Below are 21,006 nucleotides of genomic sequence, written 5' to 3'. Positions count from 1 at the left end.
TCAAAGCTCCTTAAAGGGTTTAGAAAGTAAAATGCAAATGTAATAATAAAACACATAGGTATATATAAACTTTTCCCAAGCTTGAGTTCTGGTTTCTCACAAGTTACCATGGTCTTTCACACAGTAGTTAGTGAGTGTGTTTTAGCAGAAGAAAAGAAAGAAAGTTTAGCAGAAGTGAGTCAGGGTTTTGCACAAAGAAAACAATATTTAAGTACCAATGCCTTAGGCTATGATCTGTACTTTCATGACAATTCACCCTCAGAAAGATTAAACCCTCAAAAAATCACAATAAATAGAATCCTTTCAATAAGAATACACTTCCCGTGAGAAAATGGATAAAAAACCAAACATCCCACAATTTCTTTCAGTCCATAACACCCTTGTTTTTACTTCTAAGTACTAAGGTAATTTTATTTTCTTGAAAGAATTACGTATTTAAACTTTTTATACTTATCTAATACAAGCTTTCTGGTGTCCGTACAAGTATCAATCAGTTAGATGACAAACTTCATCTTGCATTTACCAATTAAACTATCAGTAGAAGACAGTAAAGCCAATATTTCAAATGGACTAAAATGGAAGAATGGGGTATTATAGATTGATGTTTTACAAGTTCATGTCTGTGCTCATGAGAATAAAAAACAAGTTAAAAAAAATGTTAGTAGTCCAAGTTTACCATGTTTCTTTTAAAAAGGTTCATTTGTAAAATGCCTTATATTTGTCACACCTTTAATGATCTCTGCTCAGAATTCTGGAAAGCATTGACTAGGCACATACTTGGCTTTAAAACCAACAGTGATGTAGGCTCCCACTGAAGGAATATTTGAGAATGTTGAAGTTTATTTGAGAAATGGAGAGATCTTGGATTTTTATTTGCCACATGGGATACTAGCTAAAGGATCTAGGTCTTAGAAGTTCCCTCGGAATTTTCACATTCTCTCTTCAACTAACATGTGTGTTCACACAATTATTTTAATATTTTTGAAACTTAGTTAATCATTCCCATAAAATGTTAATAGAAAGGAAATAACAGAGTCAACAGAAGACTTAACTAGCAGAGGAATGCTATTCCCAAGTACCATTAGCATTAGAAGTTAAAAGAACATGCACAGAAGTTAGAAGACATTTATAGGCTTGCAAATGCCATTATCTTGCTGGAATTTTCTTTTTCTGTTTTTTTCAGCTTTACCCCTAATCTATAAATATCTTTGTATAAGAGACAAACTAGACTATCTCTCCTGTTTTCAGGCAAGAATGAGGCTTTCTATTGCTGTCTTAAAAACACCTTTAATAAAAAACTTTGAGGACAGTTTAAATGCTAGGGATATAAAAGTGACGGAAGAATTGCACTTGGCTGCCCACTAAGTATTTGGGAGAAGGGAGCCATTTATCTATCTTTGCTGGTTTTTTTTTCTGAAGGAAGCAATCTTCTCTCCAGGAGAACATTTACAGTATGAGTGTTATTACAAAGAGATGTTTGTTCATTTCCTGCAGGTAGGTCAAAAGACTGTGCAGAACAACACAGGCAGTATAGATTTAACATTACTTACTGCCCACTTAAATTTAGCTTGCAAATCATTTAGGTAATGTCCTCTGTTAATGAAATCAGACAATGAAATTAAAAAATCCTGTACTTACAACTACGGAATAAGATATCTATGGCTCAAAGAAACTTTGGTTTTGTGGCTTTGTTGGGGAGGTTCTTGATATAATTTGTGAAGTATGTGAACTAGAAAGTGGTATACATGAAAGGTTGGACACAATGCCTACAAAGAGAGAATACATAAAGCTTAATAAGGAGCTAGAAAACTGTAAATGGTTAAAGATTAGTAAATTAATTTTTGACAAGATTCATAAACTATAATGAAGAATTTGAACATTTTAATACTACAGAAAACCTGGAAGAGTTTTAGCAAGAAGGCAACAGAATTTGTAATTATCAGATAATATTAGGATCACTGAAAAATCTTAGTTGAAAGGAACTTCTGGAGGTCACTGATCCAGGTTCCAGCTCAAAGCAGGGCCATCTTCAAAGGTATGAAGGGGCAGAAAACATCCAAGAAGATGCAGAAAAAAGCAGAGAGAGCAGAGAGTAGTGGGTACCACAGATAAATGATTTCTCTGTAGGCCTGGACTATAGTTACTGGGGAAGAAAAAATCAAACTTTTTAGTCCAGTGCATGACAAAAAGAGCTAAATACTTTTGTTTCAGTACAGTGCTGCAGACCTCTTTGCCCCACCTTGAATGTGTCCTCTTGTATGCCTGTCACTACTACCCAGAGCAATCTTAGTCAGTTAGATCTGCAGTAGTTTTACAGAGATATTTTATGGAGATTCAGAAAGTTTGCCTTTATTTCTTTTGCAGCTCTTTTACAGTATGAAGAAGTTATAAATACGTCTTCAGTTCAAAAGAGCTCTTTATGCACAAGGTAATATTAGTAACTCTCTGGAAGCTGGTACCTCATGGAATCACTGACATTTGCAGGCAAATTTCCATTCAGACAGGCTACTCGGTACAAAATGCTAATGGTACAGTATGAACACCACTTACCAAAACAGTCTTGAACAGTGTGCATACAACCTAAATTGGCATGCAAGACAACAGAGCAGTTTATAATGGGGGAATAAAATGAAAAGGAATTTATGGGAATATGTTTTTTTTTTTTTATTTTCCTTTTTTTAAGATTTGATTTTGAGAATCAACATATACTCCAGTCTTTTTCAAGAATACCATTCACCTGCAATCTCCAAACCACTCTAATAACTGGCACTTTTAATAATACATTTCTCTTAATAACACAAATTTCTTTCTGCAGCAGCATGGCAGATTTCCAGTTTTAAGATAATCAGTGCTGACATACATTTCAGGCCTGCACATCACAAAATATTCTGTGTCCTATTAGCATTATGCCTCAAAAGTATATTTTTTGAAATGAATGCTGTCTGTTTTCAGGGGCACCTGAAGCAGAAACACTGCTCTTATTCACCTATACTAGGGACTTGCTTTCTTATGCTTGAGACTTTTTCCAGAATAAATACTTCTTCCAGAATGCTAAATATCTGTAAAGTAAATCAGTTTTATTATCCAGATCCTCATATTCACATCCTCCATTGGCAAGTCCACTCTAAATATACAGAAGACCCAATTAACAGCCAATGTGAAGCCTTGAATCTTCTCTTCTATTAGTTTCAGTGGGCAAACTTTAAAACCCCTCTTTAGGAAGAAAGATTTTTAATATAGTTACTGATGTCTGAGAGTTTATTTTCACACTAAGAAAATTCCCATAGACTTAATAAAATATATTCTATCTGAATGAATTTCAGAATAGAAGTCCTCACATCAACAATCTTTTGTAGGTTTGTTTATTTGCTTTTGGCTTGTTTTGTGTTCTTGGTTTTTAAATTTGTTTTAGTAAGTTAGCTAACCGTAGACTGGTTTATAACTATTTACAAATGGATTTCCATTTGACACCTTTTCAAGACTTTACAATGCAAACCAACACTTAGGATATTAAACCAGCTCTCTATACCGTTCGTTTTTAAAGAGAAGTACAAAGGACTCGTCACATTTCTCTAATAATGATTAGTTTTAACACATTAGAAGAATAAACACAGATATAGGATGGATAAAATATACTACCAAAAAAAAGAAGCCTAAGTAATGTCCAACATGCAAGTGAGAGTGGCAATATTAATAAAATACTGGGTTTAATTCAGGATGATGTATATGTGATAAACTGAATTTTCTGTCAAGAATAAAATTATGCAGAATCTAAGAATAAGTTTAATGTTCCAGTCTTCATTTTAAGGAAGTGGGTACTTCTAAATAATGTTACCTGAAAATGGATAGCAAATGTTTCTGTTTTTTTCTTGTAGCAAAATTTTACTGATAAATATAAAGCTGAAGGCATTGATGACTTCTCTTGTATCACAGTAGTAGTTATAGCAGCAGTTGCAGAAGTAATAGTAATAATCATAGCACTGCAATAGACCAAAAACATTTAGAGTTTCCAAGTTGGAAACTCTCTCTTGCTTTAATGCAAGCAAAATTCTCACAGACGATGTTGGTGCTGCCTGATTAGAGCAGGACACCACAAAACATACTGGTTCTGTGGCTAGAAATTTCCTTTTTGAGATTTCTGTCATAAAGCTTCAAAGGGGAAGTAAATGCCATATGATTCAAAATTCTATCCCCTCTCTAGGGCCGCATCTTGGTAGGTAAGAAGAGCCATACCCTACTCCAGATGATAACGTAGGAATATCTTCATCATTGCTTTTCCCAAAGAAACAGGAGAAGAAAATCCAGCATGCCTAGAAGCCAATGACTAAGCCAATATAAACAGGGAATAACCATTGAAATTGGAATTAGAAGCATAATTTCTGGAGCAGGCTGGAGAACTAACTGCCTGTTAGTTTAAAAAATCTAACAACTGTTAGATTTTTTAAAGCAGCTTTTTTGTAGGCTTTCTGTATTGCATTGGCAAGCACATTTAAAAAACAAAAAACCAAAAAAACAAAACACAGCAGATGCAGCTACATCCACATGATTTTTGAAAACTTCCAGAAATTGTTATTCCACCTCTTCTCTGGGCAGCTTGTTCCAGTGCCTGGCCAATGAAGAAATTTCTCCTAATATCAAGATGGAATCTTCCCTGGTACAACTTTAAACCATTTCCTCTTGTCCTCTCACTTGTTACATGGTAGAAGAGGCCAACCCCCACCTTGCTGGAACTTCCTCTCAGGCAGTGGTAGAGAGCAATAGCATTTTCTCTAATTCTCCTTTTCTCCTGGCTAAATGGTTGGATTCAATGATCCTGGAAGTATTTTCCACCCTTAATGATTTTATGATGCTATAAGTTCATATTGCTGTGATGCATTAGCAGGCAGCTTGCCAAGCCTGAAAGTAAACTGGTAAGTTTATTCAAGATCTCAACAGGCTAGAGAAATGGTGAGTTTGGTACCATCATTGGTAAGTTTGGACTGGGTACCAGTACTGTGTCCAGCTCTCACCTGTAAAAAAATAGCAGATATCCAGGTCATTGTCACTACACCATGAACAATCCAGTCTCAAAACCCTGTAGTTTTGTTTTTAAAATCTACTTTAATCTCTTTCAGATTTAGGGAAATGCTTTTGTGGCAGATTCTATTTTCTGGAAAGAAAAAATAGATGCTACCAATACCAAAAATCTTTCTGAAACTAAACTAGAATGCAGAATGCAAGTGAGGTCAAAGATAAAGAATGAATGTGATTTTTTTCTTCCTTGCTGAAGTCAGGGTTTATGGTAACAATTTTATTTATGTTTTTGTAACATACCTATAGAGATAATCATATATATATAAAACAATACAAAACATGGTATTTCCCTCTAATTATACTGTAAAAAAGTAGTGAATTTCATTCTTGAAGTCCATTCTCTATTGCTACAAAAAATTACCAGTTTTGAAAAAAAAAAAACAAACCTGAGACCAAAAATCACTATGAGGACAGTTTATATTTATTGTAAGAAAAAAATTATTTCAAAGAAAAACTGAGGCAGGAATCTCGCAACAAATTCACTGGTATTAAACAATCATGCTGCTGTCCACCAGATACAAATGGTTAGGGGTTTATAAAACTGCAACAGCATTTTGTTCTGATTTCGACTATTTTCTTAAAGATATTGTAAAGGAAACATTTTCTAAAAACTGATTATTTGACACAAGCTATTAGAGTAATTCTTGGTTATGTGGAAAAAATTAAAATGAGAAAATATATTGACACAAATTCTTTTTTAGTGTTGTATGCCAGGAAGGTATTCCCCCAAAGACTTATTTCCTCAGGCATTGCATATGTTTCTTTCATGTGTTTCAAAATAAACAAAAAATAATTGTGCATTTTGTCTTTTGAATTCACTTTTTGTAAAATAAATCAGCTTGCCTCTTAATAGTATTAACAGAAATACTATTTATACTTTATATTTCCCCTCTAGCTTCAGTTATCCTTCTCCATATGACAACCTCATGTACTGCTCTCAGGAGTAATATATTTTAAAGCCCTACCCAAATCTTATTAGTTTCTTTTCTGCAAATATAAAATATGAAAAAGAACTGTCAAATTCTTCTGATAACCTTGCTCTTTAATGATGGTAATATGGGTAGCAATATCCCTGTGATTCTAAAGAACACATATAACCACACCTCACTGTAACAATACACTTTATCTGTTTATTTGTTGTAATTATAGGACTTGCATTATTCAGCAACTCAAGGGTGTTTATACTTCACTGCTGCATATTATTAGTTGTCTCTGTGAATCCTGTTTTTCTCTGAATTTAACTGCATGTTTCTGTTATTGTTTTTACCAAGACTTATTAAAAACTACTTATATTATAATTAGGAAAGACACTTTAATGTTTTTTACTCTAAGTCTTGTACAATGATTGTTCCAAGCTTTTATTCTGGTGAGTTACCCCAAATTTTCACATATTTAAATTCTGAGCAGGGTTTGTTGGCACTCTATTTAAATGTGTCTAAAAGTTATTTCTTTTAGTAATTTTTTGCAATAACTATTTCCTGGTATCCTTCCCATACAACATAGAGTATTGCATAGTTTGTCAGTGAAGTACTGCCCTAACTCAAGACCTTGGCATTTTTTCCCCTGAAGTTCATAAGAAATATGCATGGCAAAGTAAATACAGGAGATGTATAAACAAAGAGAAATATATTTGTTTGGTTGGGTTTTTTTTTCCCCAATATCTGATTTTTTTAACATCTTGGAGATTTATTGGGGGTTTTTTCTGTAAAATCAGCCACGCAGTGATGTCTCTTCATTATTTTGATTTCTGATCGATTACGGTGTCAAAGCTCTATATTCAGGTTCCTTTATCGTGGTCATTTTTTGCAGTCACTTGATAGGATTTCATTAAGTCTGGGGGATCTGACAGAACCTGGCATGAAACACCATTATTTCAGTTCTCCTATTCCATGCAGCCTCTCCACAGCTTTACAAATTAGGAATTCTTTATTGTCCCTTCAATCACAAGTTTTTGCACCCATTGCATTCAAGTTGGTCCTTTAAGCAAATAGTGGAAAATTGTCTGATTTTCCATTTTCAGACACTGCAGAGCATTTTGGAGGCAATCAGGAGCACCACAACTTGGTCCCAAAACTCCTAATGATCTAATAAACCCAGAAATCCATTCTACACACTTCCATGATAACCAGCTGCATAAGAGAAATAAGTGACAACTTCCTAGTTAAAAGGTACTTTTAAAATCTTTAAAATATAAACTTATCTTGAATTTAAAACATCACATTCCAAATTAGATGCACAGTTATTATCCATCAAAATGTCAGTATTTTACTAACTCCAATAAACTTTTGATGTTAACATCACCTGAAAAACATATCAAGAAGCTGGTTTGCTCCGTTTTCTTCTTTTATTTTCTTCTCCACGTTAAAAGCACAGTTCGCAGTATCAAAAAAATCACAGAATCATTGATTTTGAAGGTGCCTCCATAGATTTGCCAGTCCAACTCCTTTGCTCAGAGCTGGATCTAGAGCGTACATTGCTCTGGGCCATGTCCAGTTGTGTTCTGAATGTCTCCAAGACAGAGAATCCACAACCTCTCAATGTGACCTGTTCCAATTTTTGATCAATCTCACAGTAAAATCATTTTTCTTATTTGGTTTAAATGGAATTTTCTGTGCTTCAATTTGCGCATGTTGCCTCCTGTCATTTTACCAGGTGCTACTCAGATGAGTCTTTCCTGATGTTGATCATCTTCAGACACCTCCTAGACTTCCCCTAACAGTTATTTAAACAGACTCATAAGCTCTTTCTGAGCCTTCACATCTCCAGGCTGAACAATCTGAGCTTTTTCAGCCTCTCCTTATATGAGAGATACTCAGGTCTTCATGCTTTCATGCCCCTGCACTGGACTATGTCCAGTATGTCCCCATCTCTTCTGTACTGAGGAGCCCAGATGCGGGAGCATTCCTCATGTGGTCTCACCAGGGCTGTAGAGAGGGGAAGGATCACCTCTCTCAGCCTGCTGATTTCAGTTTTCCTCACTATGTGCAGAATGGCATTGGCCTCCTTTGGCACAAGAGCGCATCACTGGCTCACGCTCAGCTTTCATCCACCAGGATCTCCACCATATCCTTCTTTCAAAAGCTGCCCAACTGCTAGTGCCCCTGCATGTGAACTGGTGCGTAGGATTATTCCTCTCCAAGTGCTCAACTTTGCATTTCCTGTTATTAAATCTCTCTTCATTTTTTAATTTTCCTGTTATTAAATCTCTCTTCATTTCCTGTTCACCCATTTCTCTAGCCTACTGAGATCTTTCTGGTTGTCAACATGACAGTCTGATGTATCAGCCATTATTCTAGTTTTGTGTCATTTGCAAAGAGAGTGAGAGTGGTTGAGAAAGTACTCTGTTCCACATACCAAATCATTAATGAAGAGAGTATTGTGTCCTGCATAAGCCACTGGGAGTACTTCCTAGTGATTTGACTCCAGCTGCTATCTGGACTGCTGGTTACAGCCCTTTGAACCTGCCATTCCAGACAGTTTTCCATCCACTTCACCCTTCAGTTATCTAGCCCATTCTTCTGTGTGTCTTGTTCTTACATGAATCTCTCTCAATCATCCTTAATTCTTACTAGCTAGGGAGGTAATTTTGGAATTTGAATAACTTCTTATCATTGAGTGTTATCATTATAATGAATTCTAATTGACAGATTCTAGTCCTTAAAATAGCTCTGCCTTAAGTTTTTCCACTTCCACAGGGACAGACTGTATTCTTAGTTTTACTATACTATGACTATATTTCTTTCCTCTAAATCATGTGTTATAAAACATTGTACATTTGTTCTGTGCTTTTCTATTCTCATTACTCTTGTCAAAGGCTTCTTTAAAACCTTTACTAGAATCAAGCAAATTATATCTTCTTCCTCTTTCAAATAGACTTTTTAAAATTTTTTTCAAAGAATTCTACAAAGTCAATTAAATAGTAATAATTCTATGTGAATCTATGTTTTAAAGTATTAGTACTACTGTTAGTATGACTGCTCCTTCCCCCTGCCCCAGATTTAGTCTCTAGATCCTTCAACATAAACTATAGTATGACTTAATCATCTCATTTCCTAATACTACAAAGAGATTTCAGGAAGCACCTGCACTGAAACAAAGTAAATGCTTCTGGACACGAAAGTGCTGATGTTTAAGAACAATGCATGTTAAAGAAAGAAAAGGATTGCCCATTAATTTTTATAGAAATGGTGTGCTTTAAGAAGTAGGAGCACAAGCAGAAAAAAACTGTGGGCTATTACACCAGCATTATTTCCACAGAGCAAAGGGGTAGGACTTCTTCAGATTTCAGAGATGATATTTGACCAATGCTGACAGTATATATCACATACAGAGATGAAAAGTGAAAGTAAATATCTTATGAAAGACTGAGAAAGAATAAGGTTGAAGCATGAAGATATCACACAATTGGGGGTAGAAATATAATGTCGATTATAAATGTCATTTATGTAAAATAAGCCTGGTTACAAATAGCGGCCAAAAGGATGATAGGTAGAAACTGAATTCTATCAGTGAAATATAGCAGAAAGAGAGGAAAACACTCCAAGAAACTAACTACGATCAACACTTTATACCCACAGAGCACGTCTTGTTGTTGAAGGAACACAGTCTTTATGGGCCTTGCAGGTTCTGCTGCATTCTTGGCCAAGCAAATGGTGTCAGAAACTGCAAATGCCTTCTACTACGTAAGATAAATTTGAGGAATACCACCCCCACACTTTTGTCATAGCCTTTGACTGGTAGTTCTGCTTTACTCTTAGTTATGCAATACCTTGTGCTTGAACTTGAAAGCAAAAGCCATAAGACTAGATATGGGATCGACAGCACTTAAAGGAAGAGCTTTGGCCATACACAACATATGCTCCTTGTTCCACCACAAATTCAGTTATTAAGCTCACAATAGATTTGGAAGAGAACAGTTTTAATTTTCAAATTACTGCAAATAACAAAATGGTTGAGGAAGTAGACATAAGGAAAGGCTCTCTGTCATTTAGGCTGCCCGTCAGTCTGTCTGTCATGCATCTCTTCCTCACTACTATCTCTTCCTTTTTTCATGAATGATAATTGTCTTTCCGACTCACCCTATAGATTTACTTATTTTTACAACCCCAGCTTTAACAGCAACAAAGGCATTGCAAGGGACAAAAAAATCAGATTCATGTTTTCCTGTAACAAATTGCACCTGAAATAGAGATTTCTAAGCACAGCATCTAAAAATTAGAAAAAAAAAAAAGAAAAAATAGTATAATTCTTACAATTTATTCTATTCTGTTTTAGTTATGAACATAATCCTCATTCTTCATACTATTCTCAGCATGATACATGTACCAGCACTCTTTTGATTATGTGAAACAAACAATGTGGAGAAAGTTTAATTTTTATGCTACTGAGATTTCTTTCTGGAAAATAATTACATTTCAATGGTTTCCAAAAAAGGATTTATGAATACTGTTTTTTTAGAGTGTCCCAGTGTAGCTTTTTAGCTTTTTTTTTTTTTTAATTAACAGTATGCACCTGCTCATGATTAGGATTTAATTATATTTTATTTAATTATATTTTATTTAGGCTGAATTCAGTTTTATGCTGAGCTGAAACGACATTCTATATATATCAACACTGTCAAGCACACAGGCGTGTTAGTGTTTACTTTTACAAGGAGCTAATAATAAAATTCTTTATCCTATTATTTACTATAGGAAAGTACTTAGCTCAAAATGTCAATTTAGTTGTGAATGTAGGTACAATAATAGGAAACAATTTTTTGTCTTTATGAAACACATTTATGCTGTTTATTTTGTAACATGTACTAGTGTACTAAATTTTAACTAAGAGATGAAACAGATGAAAGCAGACCAGGCTCAATAATGTCAGTGGAACCTGTTAGAGGTAAAACCTGCATTTTATCATAAAAAAAGAAAGAAAATTAATACACAAAAGCATGTCACAATTTTGATCAAAATCACTGCCACTGAAAGATGGTATCATGAACAGCGCTTGGGAGGATTGAATCTATCAATCCAGAATGGGACTTCTTCTTTCTTCATTTGCCTTACTTTATTGATTTTTTTTTTTAATTTAAAACTTTAACTGTGGAAAAATAAAGACCCTGCAATAAGAAAGCTTAACTGAAATGTTCTTTAAACTGTCCTTGCTCCAAGTAGAAATATTTGTCTTAGACTCCTCAGTCAGATGGCTTTTGATCATTGCAGGGCTTGTCTGAGGCAATGGAGATTCATCAAAGTTAGAGGACTTTCAAATGCACAGGTAAGTATTTACTATATCTTGGCAATTTGCCTATTAAAAGGCCAGAAACATCACCAGAAACTACTAGGGATATGTGAAATATAAATTAACATGGGCATACAATTAGCATGCAATTTGCTAAAATAGTTGATAGTAGATAGGAAATAGATAGGAAATATTAATTTCTCAGACATACTAAATTGTGCTAACATCTAAAACATATGAATTGTGAAACACAAATGGTACAAGCTGTTGATTTTAGGAGATTGAATGCTTAGAAATGTTGCTGGGTAAGTTGGCAGCCTTCTGTCCCATGCAGAGAAATCTGGCAAATTTACACAGGTGGACTCACATAGGCACGTGATTTTGTTTAATTGTTCTCTGGAGTTAGAGTATTCACAAACACACAGAAAATTCTCCTTTATCTGGACTAACTAAAAACCCACTGGTGTTTAAAAGAACATAACATATTAAGGTAGGATTTCTCAAAATCTGAGAGTGATTTCTTTCCTTTCTAATTTTTATTTTTTCATAATATATGCCAAATAAATTATTTACCTATCTCAGAAGCAGCCACTGTGATGTTGTACCAAGGTGTCTCCTCTCTGTCAAAGATCTTGGCAGTCTTAATGGTTCCAGTACTAGCATCAATGGTGAAATACCTGTCTTCTTCTGTGTTATGATCAATGAAATATCTATGAAGAAATAGAACAATAAATATATATTGGTTGTAGTATATAAAATCCAAAGTAACAGAAAACTATATAAGAATATTACTTTCAAACTTTTAAAATCACAGACATTTTAAAAAACAACCTGAAAAAAAACCTATAATTTGGAGAAACCAAAAGGAACACCATATTTAATTGCTTTCACAATATTTTATTTCTCTTGATACAAAACAATATTTCCACCATGAGTCACAAAGATATAAATTGCTAACAGGTGGTATTTTGCACAGCAGTATACAACCTTGTCAAATGTATTTTGACATGCGTGTATTTTGACTAAAAAATCATAGAATGGAAAAGCAGAAAAGAAAGCAGAAAGGAAGATATTATTCAGCTTATTTGCCTGTCACTGCAAACCAGTGTGATCAGCCTAGTTTCAAAGCATGCCTCTCTGACATTAACTTCATGACAAGGTGACACATAAGCCTTTTGGAACATCACCATTACACATTCAGAGCATCAGAAACATTTGGTTGCCAGAGCAGCCATTGACACTACCCTAGAAGCAAAACTAAACTTCCCTGCTTTACTCCCTTGGCTACTGGGCACTTTGCCTAGCAGGGAAAGTAAAAGCCTTGAAGTGGGTAATGGAAGCAGAGGGAAAGAGCACAAAAGTAGAAATTGACAAGACTTTTCTCAAAGCTGGAATTATTTACATTGGCTTCTAACAAATGAAGCAATTACAGAACCCTCCCAAGCCTTCTTGACTAACTCCAGAAAAAAATAATAAAAAAAGGAAAAATATTTTATATACCATAACTACTTTTCATTATAATTTTTCATCCCTGCTTTCATTCTGTGAAATTCCATGTATATTTAATATATGTAAGGCCTATAAAGGTCAAAATGATTTATTTGTCCCATCCAATTGCTGTTATTTTTACATCACCAGAATGTAATTCCTAGCTAATAAAAAGAGTGGCACACATAAAAGTTGCCAAGCACAAAACAGCAAAAATTTTCTTATTTCTCTCACAATGTACTTATTTATACCAGTTGTGTAAATAAAAAGAAAGCAAAAAAACAAATATTTAATTGAATGATATATTAAAGGCAGAGATGATGTGAAAAAGTAAAAGAAAGAAAATGCTTAGAAGGGAAAGCAGAAATCTGAGTGAGTCACCTTAACTGGTCAAAGGATTGGAGGCTCACTGGAAATCCAGATGGGATTTGGTGACTGGGGGTAAATCTTCCTTACTGGAGGGAACCTGAACCTACCTCTCCCACCTGCAAGAAGTATTCACATCTGCCTTACAGTACAGTAACTTGTTTCTTGAAACTCCAGATTTTCTTACCATGCCTCAAGTATTTTCAGCAGCTAAAGAACCGTAGTTCAGTCACTGGAAATCAAAGCATCCAAACCTAGGACAGAATATCTTTCTTTTTGCCTGTTCTCCGTCTTTCAATATAATGAAGACTGAAAGCCATGCAGAATGACTGTTGGAGTTGTTAGAGAGGCCGTAGACCTCAGTTCCTACCGAATTTATGTTTTCTGGAGCAAGGATTGCCCTTGCTGTTTCCCATAATCTTAGTCAGAAACTATTGTGCAGTTCATTATTGCCAACATTTGAGAATATCTCATTCCAAAATACACCAGAAGTACCCTATCATGACACTTTGGATGTCCAAGATGGCAGCTCAAGTTTCTTCAAACAAGTGGACTAATAAGATCTTGATTATATAGGTAATGAGACAATTTTTCAGAATTTAAGTCAGGAATTTTTTTTTCAGAGGACATTATTTAGCATTTCGCTAACAGAATGAAAAAAAAAAGAAAAACCAAAACAACGATGTTGACAGAAAAAGACAAAGAAAGCTAGTGAATTTATACTCAGCAGTCATTGCAGACACATTTCTGAAAGTTGGTGTGACTCTTCATGCTTGGTAAACTCAGGAGAGGAATTAAAAGAAAACTCCTGATGAACACTCATCAGTCACTGATCATGAAATGCTGGATGGTGCAGATATTCAAAGAAATTTATTTTGCTTTGAGGAATATTGGAATCCTCTGAGGACACATCACAAAAAGAACTAAAATGGACCACACAATTATCCTCTTGGCATTATTTTATGTGGCCCTATTTGTACAAGCTATAAGCACCTCTTTCAGAGTGTGCCAGTCTCATTGGAGAAGTTGTATCTCCCATGTCCACAGATAGCATTACCTTTAACTATTTATAAAAACTTGGACAGTAGTATCAACCTCTAAAAATCCATAAAGCCGGTGTGTTAGCCACAGAGTCATGTTGACATCTGAGCTTTGTCCAGAAGATACATGCTTCAGGTGGAGAAAAACCCCCTTGCATTACACTTCATGCTTGAAACCGAACTAGGAAAAATAGCTGGAATGTTTTGATCATACTACTATTAACATAGAAATAATGAATGTTTGATTGTGTTGGGCAAGATATATACACAGATACACATACAACTTTGACATGATGAACTAGAAGGTTAAGAGAGAAAGTGCGGGAAGCATAATTGTCTTCCCGTTTTCTTGGAGACCTTTTGCTGGTAGAGCTTACAATCAGTTATGCAATGATAAAATTTAATTATTTCTCTCCTAGTATAGCTTTGTTTTTCTTGACTCTAGGAGTCTCCTGATAACAACAAGGATTATTTGCTGAAACAAAAAATCAAATATTCTTTCCTGACCTGTTCTTATGAAATATGTACTTCAAATACAAATCAGTTTATAATACAGTAGTCTCATCCCTGCAAACATTAATTACTCTCGACACTATTTGCTTATTATCAGCATCAGGCACAGTGACTATTCTGTTAGTCATTATTGTGCTGACCACAGAACCATAAAAATAAGGCTATGTATTATTTGTAGGCAGTAGCTTAAAAATAGACAATTTCATATTGGGCTTCAATGAGAAAAAGACTTAAAGCAGTATGAATTCCCAGCTGCTGTTGTGTGTATATGACTTATAATAAAACGTTACCTCTTCCTCTGAGCAAAGTACAGAAAAAAAAGGAAAATATTTGTCCCAAAATAAAGCTTGTGTAGAAAAACTGATGTTTGATTTTCTGATGAATTGTGATCATCTAACAATTCATTTTCATAAACATATTATAAAAGATGATATTTTTTCTTTTTTAATATGAACATCTTTTTCTAAATCAGTTACTTAAGTGTGTTCCACAGAAACTCAAATCTCAGTTAAAGAATTTAGGATTGGATTAATAACTTCAGTTGTATTTTCTGTGTCATTAATGGAAAAAAAAATAATCCTGTGGTATATCATTGTACTAACACTTCTACTTCCAGTAATGGTAGAACAACTACATTTTTTTTTCTAATTTGTCCACAGTAGCACTTCCTTTTCATGTGCTAGCTTTTGCATACAGTTTGAAATATTCACAGATTGACAATTCTTTTCTTCATCAGTTAATAAGGGTGTGGTACTTTCTTAGGCTTTCCCATGATTAAAATGTTCAGTTCTCCTCCATTACTCCAAATATTTCCTTAAAACTGTTTTGTGCATCACATCTAAAGTAGCCATTTGCGCTTCTGTTTCCCAACTTTCATGAATGTGTCAGTAAAACAAGTTACAGAAGATATTCCCACACAGTAGAAAACCTAGGAATGCTAGTTCGGCTTCCAACTGCTTTAAAAATATTTCGTACAAGAACTCTCTTGGTAGACCAACTCATTTTTGCCATGTAAGAGGACATTTAGAACAAGTTTCAATGTTTTTACAAAGTGCTGAACAATTTAAACCTTTATCAATACTAGTCACTCATTTATCTACATATTGAGAATAGAGACCAGATATATCCATAAATAGAGCACATTCTTCAACCAAGGATGCTTTACTTTAGCTTCTGAATTTACTTCATCTATTAAAAAAATTACTTTCATCTGGATAATAGGGGAAACAGACATAGTCATTCCCTTCTGCTCTTACCCTTCCCTCCACATCTACTGATCTGCTTTTTGGTGCTTTTTCTAGACCACAAAAACATACAATGCAAGTTTTGAATTTCAAAGAGTGATTTCAAATGAGATTTTTCACCTTAACTCAGTTGATGGTTTCTGCTCACTTAGAATGCATTAATTCAAAAATTAATTTAAAATATTCATTTGAGATATTTATTTATGGGCATTTACTCATGACAATGCCACGTGACTTAGCATGCTTATAACCATGGCACATTAAATCTGCACATCAGAGCTGCACTGCACATGTTAATAGAGAGACTTAATAACAAGACATGCCTAGATAAACAGTTCTCCAAAAACTGTTTACATGCAAACCAGCAGCAGAAACCAATCTGAAAGAAGCTTCATTAAAAAGAATCATGAGTAGAGAAAACCTAATAGTCACACTATCTGAAGATAATCTGAAGGAAATTAAATACCAAAATGGAATCCTGCTAACATTGGGAAATGCAGTAAATGCCACATTTTTATTAGGTAATCTCAGTGAACGGAAGTACATTCCCAGCTTCATCCATATCGTTCTGACCAAAGCAAGCCATTGGCTCTTCTGGCTTCATTCCTCACTTCCTGCCTTATAGTGAAGCAGTGAGTCAGTGATGATAGTCTCCCATTTTTGCTGAAAACTAAAAGCATTTGCATCAATTAGGAAATAAAGAAAAACATATACAAATGATGACCCTTCCGCAGAAGGTCACTATGGAACATACAAATCTGCTTTCAGTATTCAACCTGTCAGACTTCTAATAAGAATTTCAAGGGTGCTAAAGTAGTTTAGAAATACTAATGAACTCCAAACCTTTTAGGAGGGCTTCTGAAGCTAAAAGGCATAAGCATTTTCAGAATCTCTCTACCTAAATTATTGTCTTAGTATTAACACCAGTCTATCACTGGATAGACAACTGGCATAAGCTGTTACTGTTCTGGCATAGCTCTCTCCAGTTACTGTGTTCTAAGGATGAACCTTGACTTTGAACTGTTAAAATAGTTTTGAGATTTTTTTTTTCTTTCTTTCTTTAATTAAATTTTTTACTTATCTTTTCATTATGTCATTTTAAATTTATTATCCTATTTATCAACTGCAAAAATGAACTCTGTTACCTATTTCTATCTTGGTTGCAAATCTTATATTGATAATAAACTTCCAAAGACAAATTTCATCCAGATGTGAAGTCAAAGATCACAATACTTCCTTGGACTTTAGAGATATAAGCAAGTAGCCAGTTCTGAAATAGCAAGTGAAGTTACTTATAAAGAATTACTAAAAAAAAAGTCCATGGGAATGGAACAGAACCCTGTCCAACCAATTGTATCTTTAAAGACTATCAGTTAAAAGTCAAATGCCATTGTAAGGAAATCATTAACAATTTAAGCAAGAAACTTTATCAGAAAGTAATAAAGTACATAACTTTTTATTTCATTTTATAAAATATATTAGAAAAGGAAGAGTAAGCAACTGCATAGAGTGAGAAAAGGAGGTATACATGACAAAGACTGAGAGAACCAACCATCTGACACTTGCTGTGTTTGACCAGCTGGAGAACAACAAGAAATGGCCCATGCTGGGATATAACCTTAGTGTGTGCCTGTTATCTTCTCTCTGCCTCCTAACAGCAGCACTCATGATCTGGGAACCAGCAGCAAAGCCTTGAAGCCAAATGAGGTGGTGGGGAGACATTCTGTTGCCATGACTGTCTTGCACAACAGTACCTCCATTCCAAAGCCAATTTATTTCCCCAAAGTTCAAACAAATTCAGCCAGGAGAGAAAAGCAATTGTGAAGTATGAATCAGAAGTCATGCCAATCAGCAGGTAACCAATTTTCTCCCTGCATCATGTCTGGTACATTAAGGAGACATTCGATTTTCCAGAACTCCTTGGCAGAAGACTGCTACTGAGAACTACAGCCTTCAACTGTGCTTTCCAGGTGTGAAAATTGAATACATTTGAAGATAGCTTGGAGAAGGCATTCCCTCTGTTTACTGTTCCTTTGCTTTTTTTTCAAACATAGCAGAACTTTGAGAAGGATACTGTTCCTCTCACAGCATTTAAAGGCAGCTGATTCAATATGCTGTTCCTGCTGAGTTCTCTCTGGCGCTGGCTGCCAGCTGACATCCCCCAGCTTATCAGCAGCACCTTCCTGTTTCCATACAGGACTCCTGGCTCACCTCTCATGCTGAAATCTCAGCTCAGCCAGAGTGGCAGTGTTCCATGTCCTAGTCCTAGTGATGTGACTTGCAGGATCCCAGGGGACACAGGGGAATTCACAGCAGTGAACCACTGTCTCCCAGAAAAGTCCCTGAGAAGCAGACACTGGTGGTTTGAATTTTATGCAGAAGTCAGCTTCCTACTCCAGTTCATATTCCCATCCTCTAGCACAGATGGGAGTTCAATTTCTTTGAACACAGGAAATTTGGAACACTGTTCATTTGAAGGAAATAAATGTCTAGGTCTTTCTAGACACTCATAATTTCTAGCTGGCAGTTTCTGTCTGCATGAGTTAATCAGTGATCAGTTTTCCAGCTAATTCTACCAATCACTGTAGGCTAAGAACAGGCCACACCCTTCAAGGCATAATTCAGAATTTAGAGCAAGATAAAGGTTTGTCTTCTTTTCATGACTATGAATTTCTTCAGCGGATTATGACTGTCCAAAAGCATTTCAGGTAGATGTGTTGATGGCAGAACTATATCTTATTATATCCAATTGCTTGTTATTCAAAAGGATTAACATTCAGATGCTGATAAGAAATAAGGTGCAGCCAGTGTTATATGAGAAACATTTTTGTTTTCCCCTACAAGCTAGCTACAGCTATTTCTCTACAGCTACACCTACTTTTCTACCTACCAGCTAAAAAATGGTGTTCCACTTTCTATACTATCTTTTTTTTTTTCTCTACATATTATATACTAAACCAAATAAATCCAAGGTTTATAGATCTATGCCTATTTATTGGAGTTGTGTGACCCTATCAAACGACTACACTCTAGAGATGTTCAGGTATGAAGGCTGACTGTAAAACCATAAAAGACTTCTAATGCTTGAGACATTCTGAAGTCAGTAAAAATTATAAAAACATAAAGATGGTGTTCTGGCATGAAAAATCAGTCTTTCAGGGTCAAAAAGCTGATCTATGAGCGTTTTCTCTCTCAGCTCTCAGGGAGGGATGGAGGTGGTTCTGGTTGATGTGGGATTCTGACCACTATCCTGAGCTAGAGTCTTCCTAGTCAGAAGAGCTGTCAGAACATATTACTAGTTCCTGCTCAAGGACATGGACATATTTGTTACTGGGAGACCTAGGACAAATAATTTGACAAGAATCAAAACTAATTTGAGGCCTCAGAGAACAAAACAGGAACAGACCTCTCACCTCAACACTATAAAGAAAGGTTTTAAAATGTTTTCTAGCTGTGAAGTCAGATGGAGAATTAGTGAAGAAATTGAATAAAAATTCCCATCTCTCTCCAGCCATTCAAAATAGGGTGTTCTTTTTCTGTGTCAGTTTACTGACAGTTTTAGAAAGAATACTGGAGGATCATGATGATGTTGTGCTTTGAAGACTCCTTTGAGAAGGGCAGATTTCTGCCTTTGTCTTCACCAACGCAGGCCTGGCAAGATCTGGAAAATCTCACATGTTCTCCCACAGGCATATGAAGGAGGGATGGTCACTTTACATGATGGCACTGATCTCAGCAAGCTGCTCTAAGTACAGCCAACAAAGAGTCATAGACTCATTTAATCATAGTCTGGTTGGAAGGGACCTTGGATATCATCTAGTTCCTACCTCTCTGACATGGGCAGTGAGACCTTCCCCTAGACCAGATTGCTCAGAGTCCCATTCAATCAGGCCTTATACATTTCCAGGTATGTGGCACCCACATCCTCTCTGGGCAACCTTTTTCAACGTCTCACAGTGGAGAATTTTTTTCTAATATCTAAGCTCTTTCAGTTTGAAGCCATTCCCTCTTGTCCTGTCACCATCTTTCATGCAGGCTCCCTTCAGGTACTGGGAAGCTGCAATTATGTTGCCCCAAACAGTCTAACAGTCCACTCATCCCATCCATCTCTTTCCAGTGTATAGAAAATTATGTTGTGGGGGACTGTGTCAAAGGCTTTATGGAAATCCTGATAAATGACATCTGTAACCCTTCCTTTGTCCACTGATATAGTCACTCCATCAGGGCAACTAGACTGGTCAAGCAGGACTTGTCCTTAGGGATGCCATGCTGGCTGTGCACAGGACAGGAGGAAACAAACTGATTTTATTCCTCTTATATGGCATTCAAAGAGCAAGTAAAGCAAATGAAAATAACTAGGAGAAGGAACTTCTGTATTTTCCAGAAGGGGAACAGCCTTATCCCTTCTCTCTACTGAGAGCATAAAAACTGAATTGATCTCAGAGAATGGGGGAGGTGGGAGGTGGGGGGGAACCTTAAAAATATAATTTAATTTTAAGCCCATCCCTTTGATCCTTTCATACAGTTGTCTTGCACCTCCCTTCAATTTGAATCACAGGTTGAGGTTTTATTCCACCTCTAGCAAATTTAAACTTTGCATTAGAAAAGGAGTTTAAAACCTGACTTTTCTCCCAATACTTTGTCTTTAAGATTTTAAGAAATAATAATAGGAAAGCATGAATCTTATGCGTTATGTTCTTTCATCTACATATAAGCATGCCTCTTAAAATAGTGTTTATTGAAAATTAAGATTACTTTCTAAATGCTGATGACAAAAAGTATTCACCTTCAGATGAATCTAAAAGATTACTATCTTTTACAGCAACAAAAGTTACAATAAATTTCTCCACCTAATACAGGAATTGAAGACAAAATTCCTACACCACATTAATTGTTATAAACTTATGGACCTGTAATTCATTAAGTTTTTAGTATTCTTTCTAAAAGAAGGAAAGAGAAATTTGTCAATTTAAATCAAAGTAGGACAAGGGAACTATGAAGTTATTAGAGCCTCTGAATAACAGGTGTGGTGTTGGAAAGCAATTTTTTGTACATGT

General features: G+C 35.4%; 1 protein-coding gene across 7 annotated transcripts in view; it reads right to left on the bottom strand.

Annotated features, from left to right (window-relative positions):
• The window catches only part of CDH18 (cadherin 18), a 293,583-nt gene that overhangs the window by 23,501 nt on the left and 249,076 nt on the right, over positions 1–21,006 (bottom strand). For all 7 annotated transcript variants that reach the window (XM_039714880.1, XM_039714879.1, XM_039714883.1 and 4 more), the window contains one exon: positions 11,872–12,008. In XM_039714880.1, the coding sequence (XP_039570814.1) occupies positions 11,872–12,008 (137 nt within the window). The remainder of the gene's footprint in view (positions 1–11,871; positions 12,009–21,006) is intronic.

This window comes from Passer montanus, unplaced genomic scaffold, assembly GCF_014805655.1.
Source record: "Passer montanus isolate IOZ18808 unplaced genomic scaffold, ASM1480565v1 scaffold31, whole genome shotgun sequence".
NCBI classification, from domain to species: Eukaryota; Metazoa; Chordata; class Aves; order Passeriformes; family Passeridae; genus Passer; species Passer montanus.
Note: the sequence above shows the minus strand (reverse complement) of the source record. Positions and strands in the feature narration are given on the sequence as shown.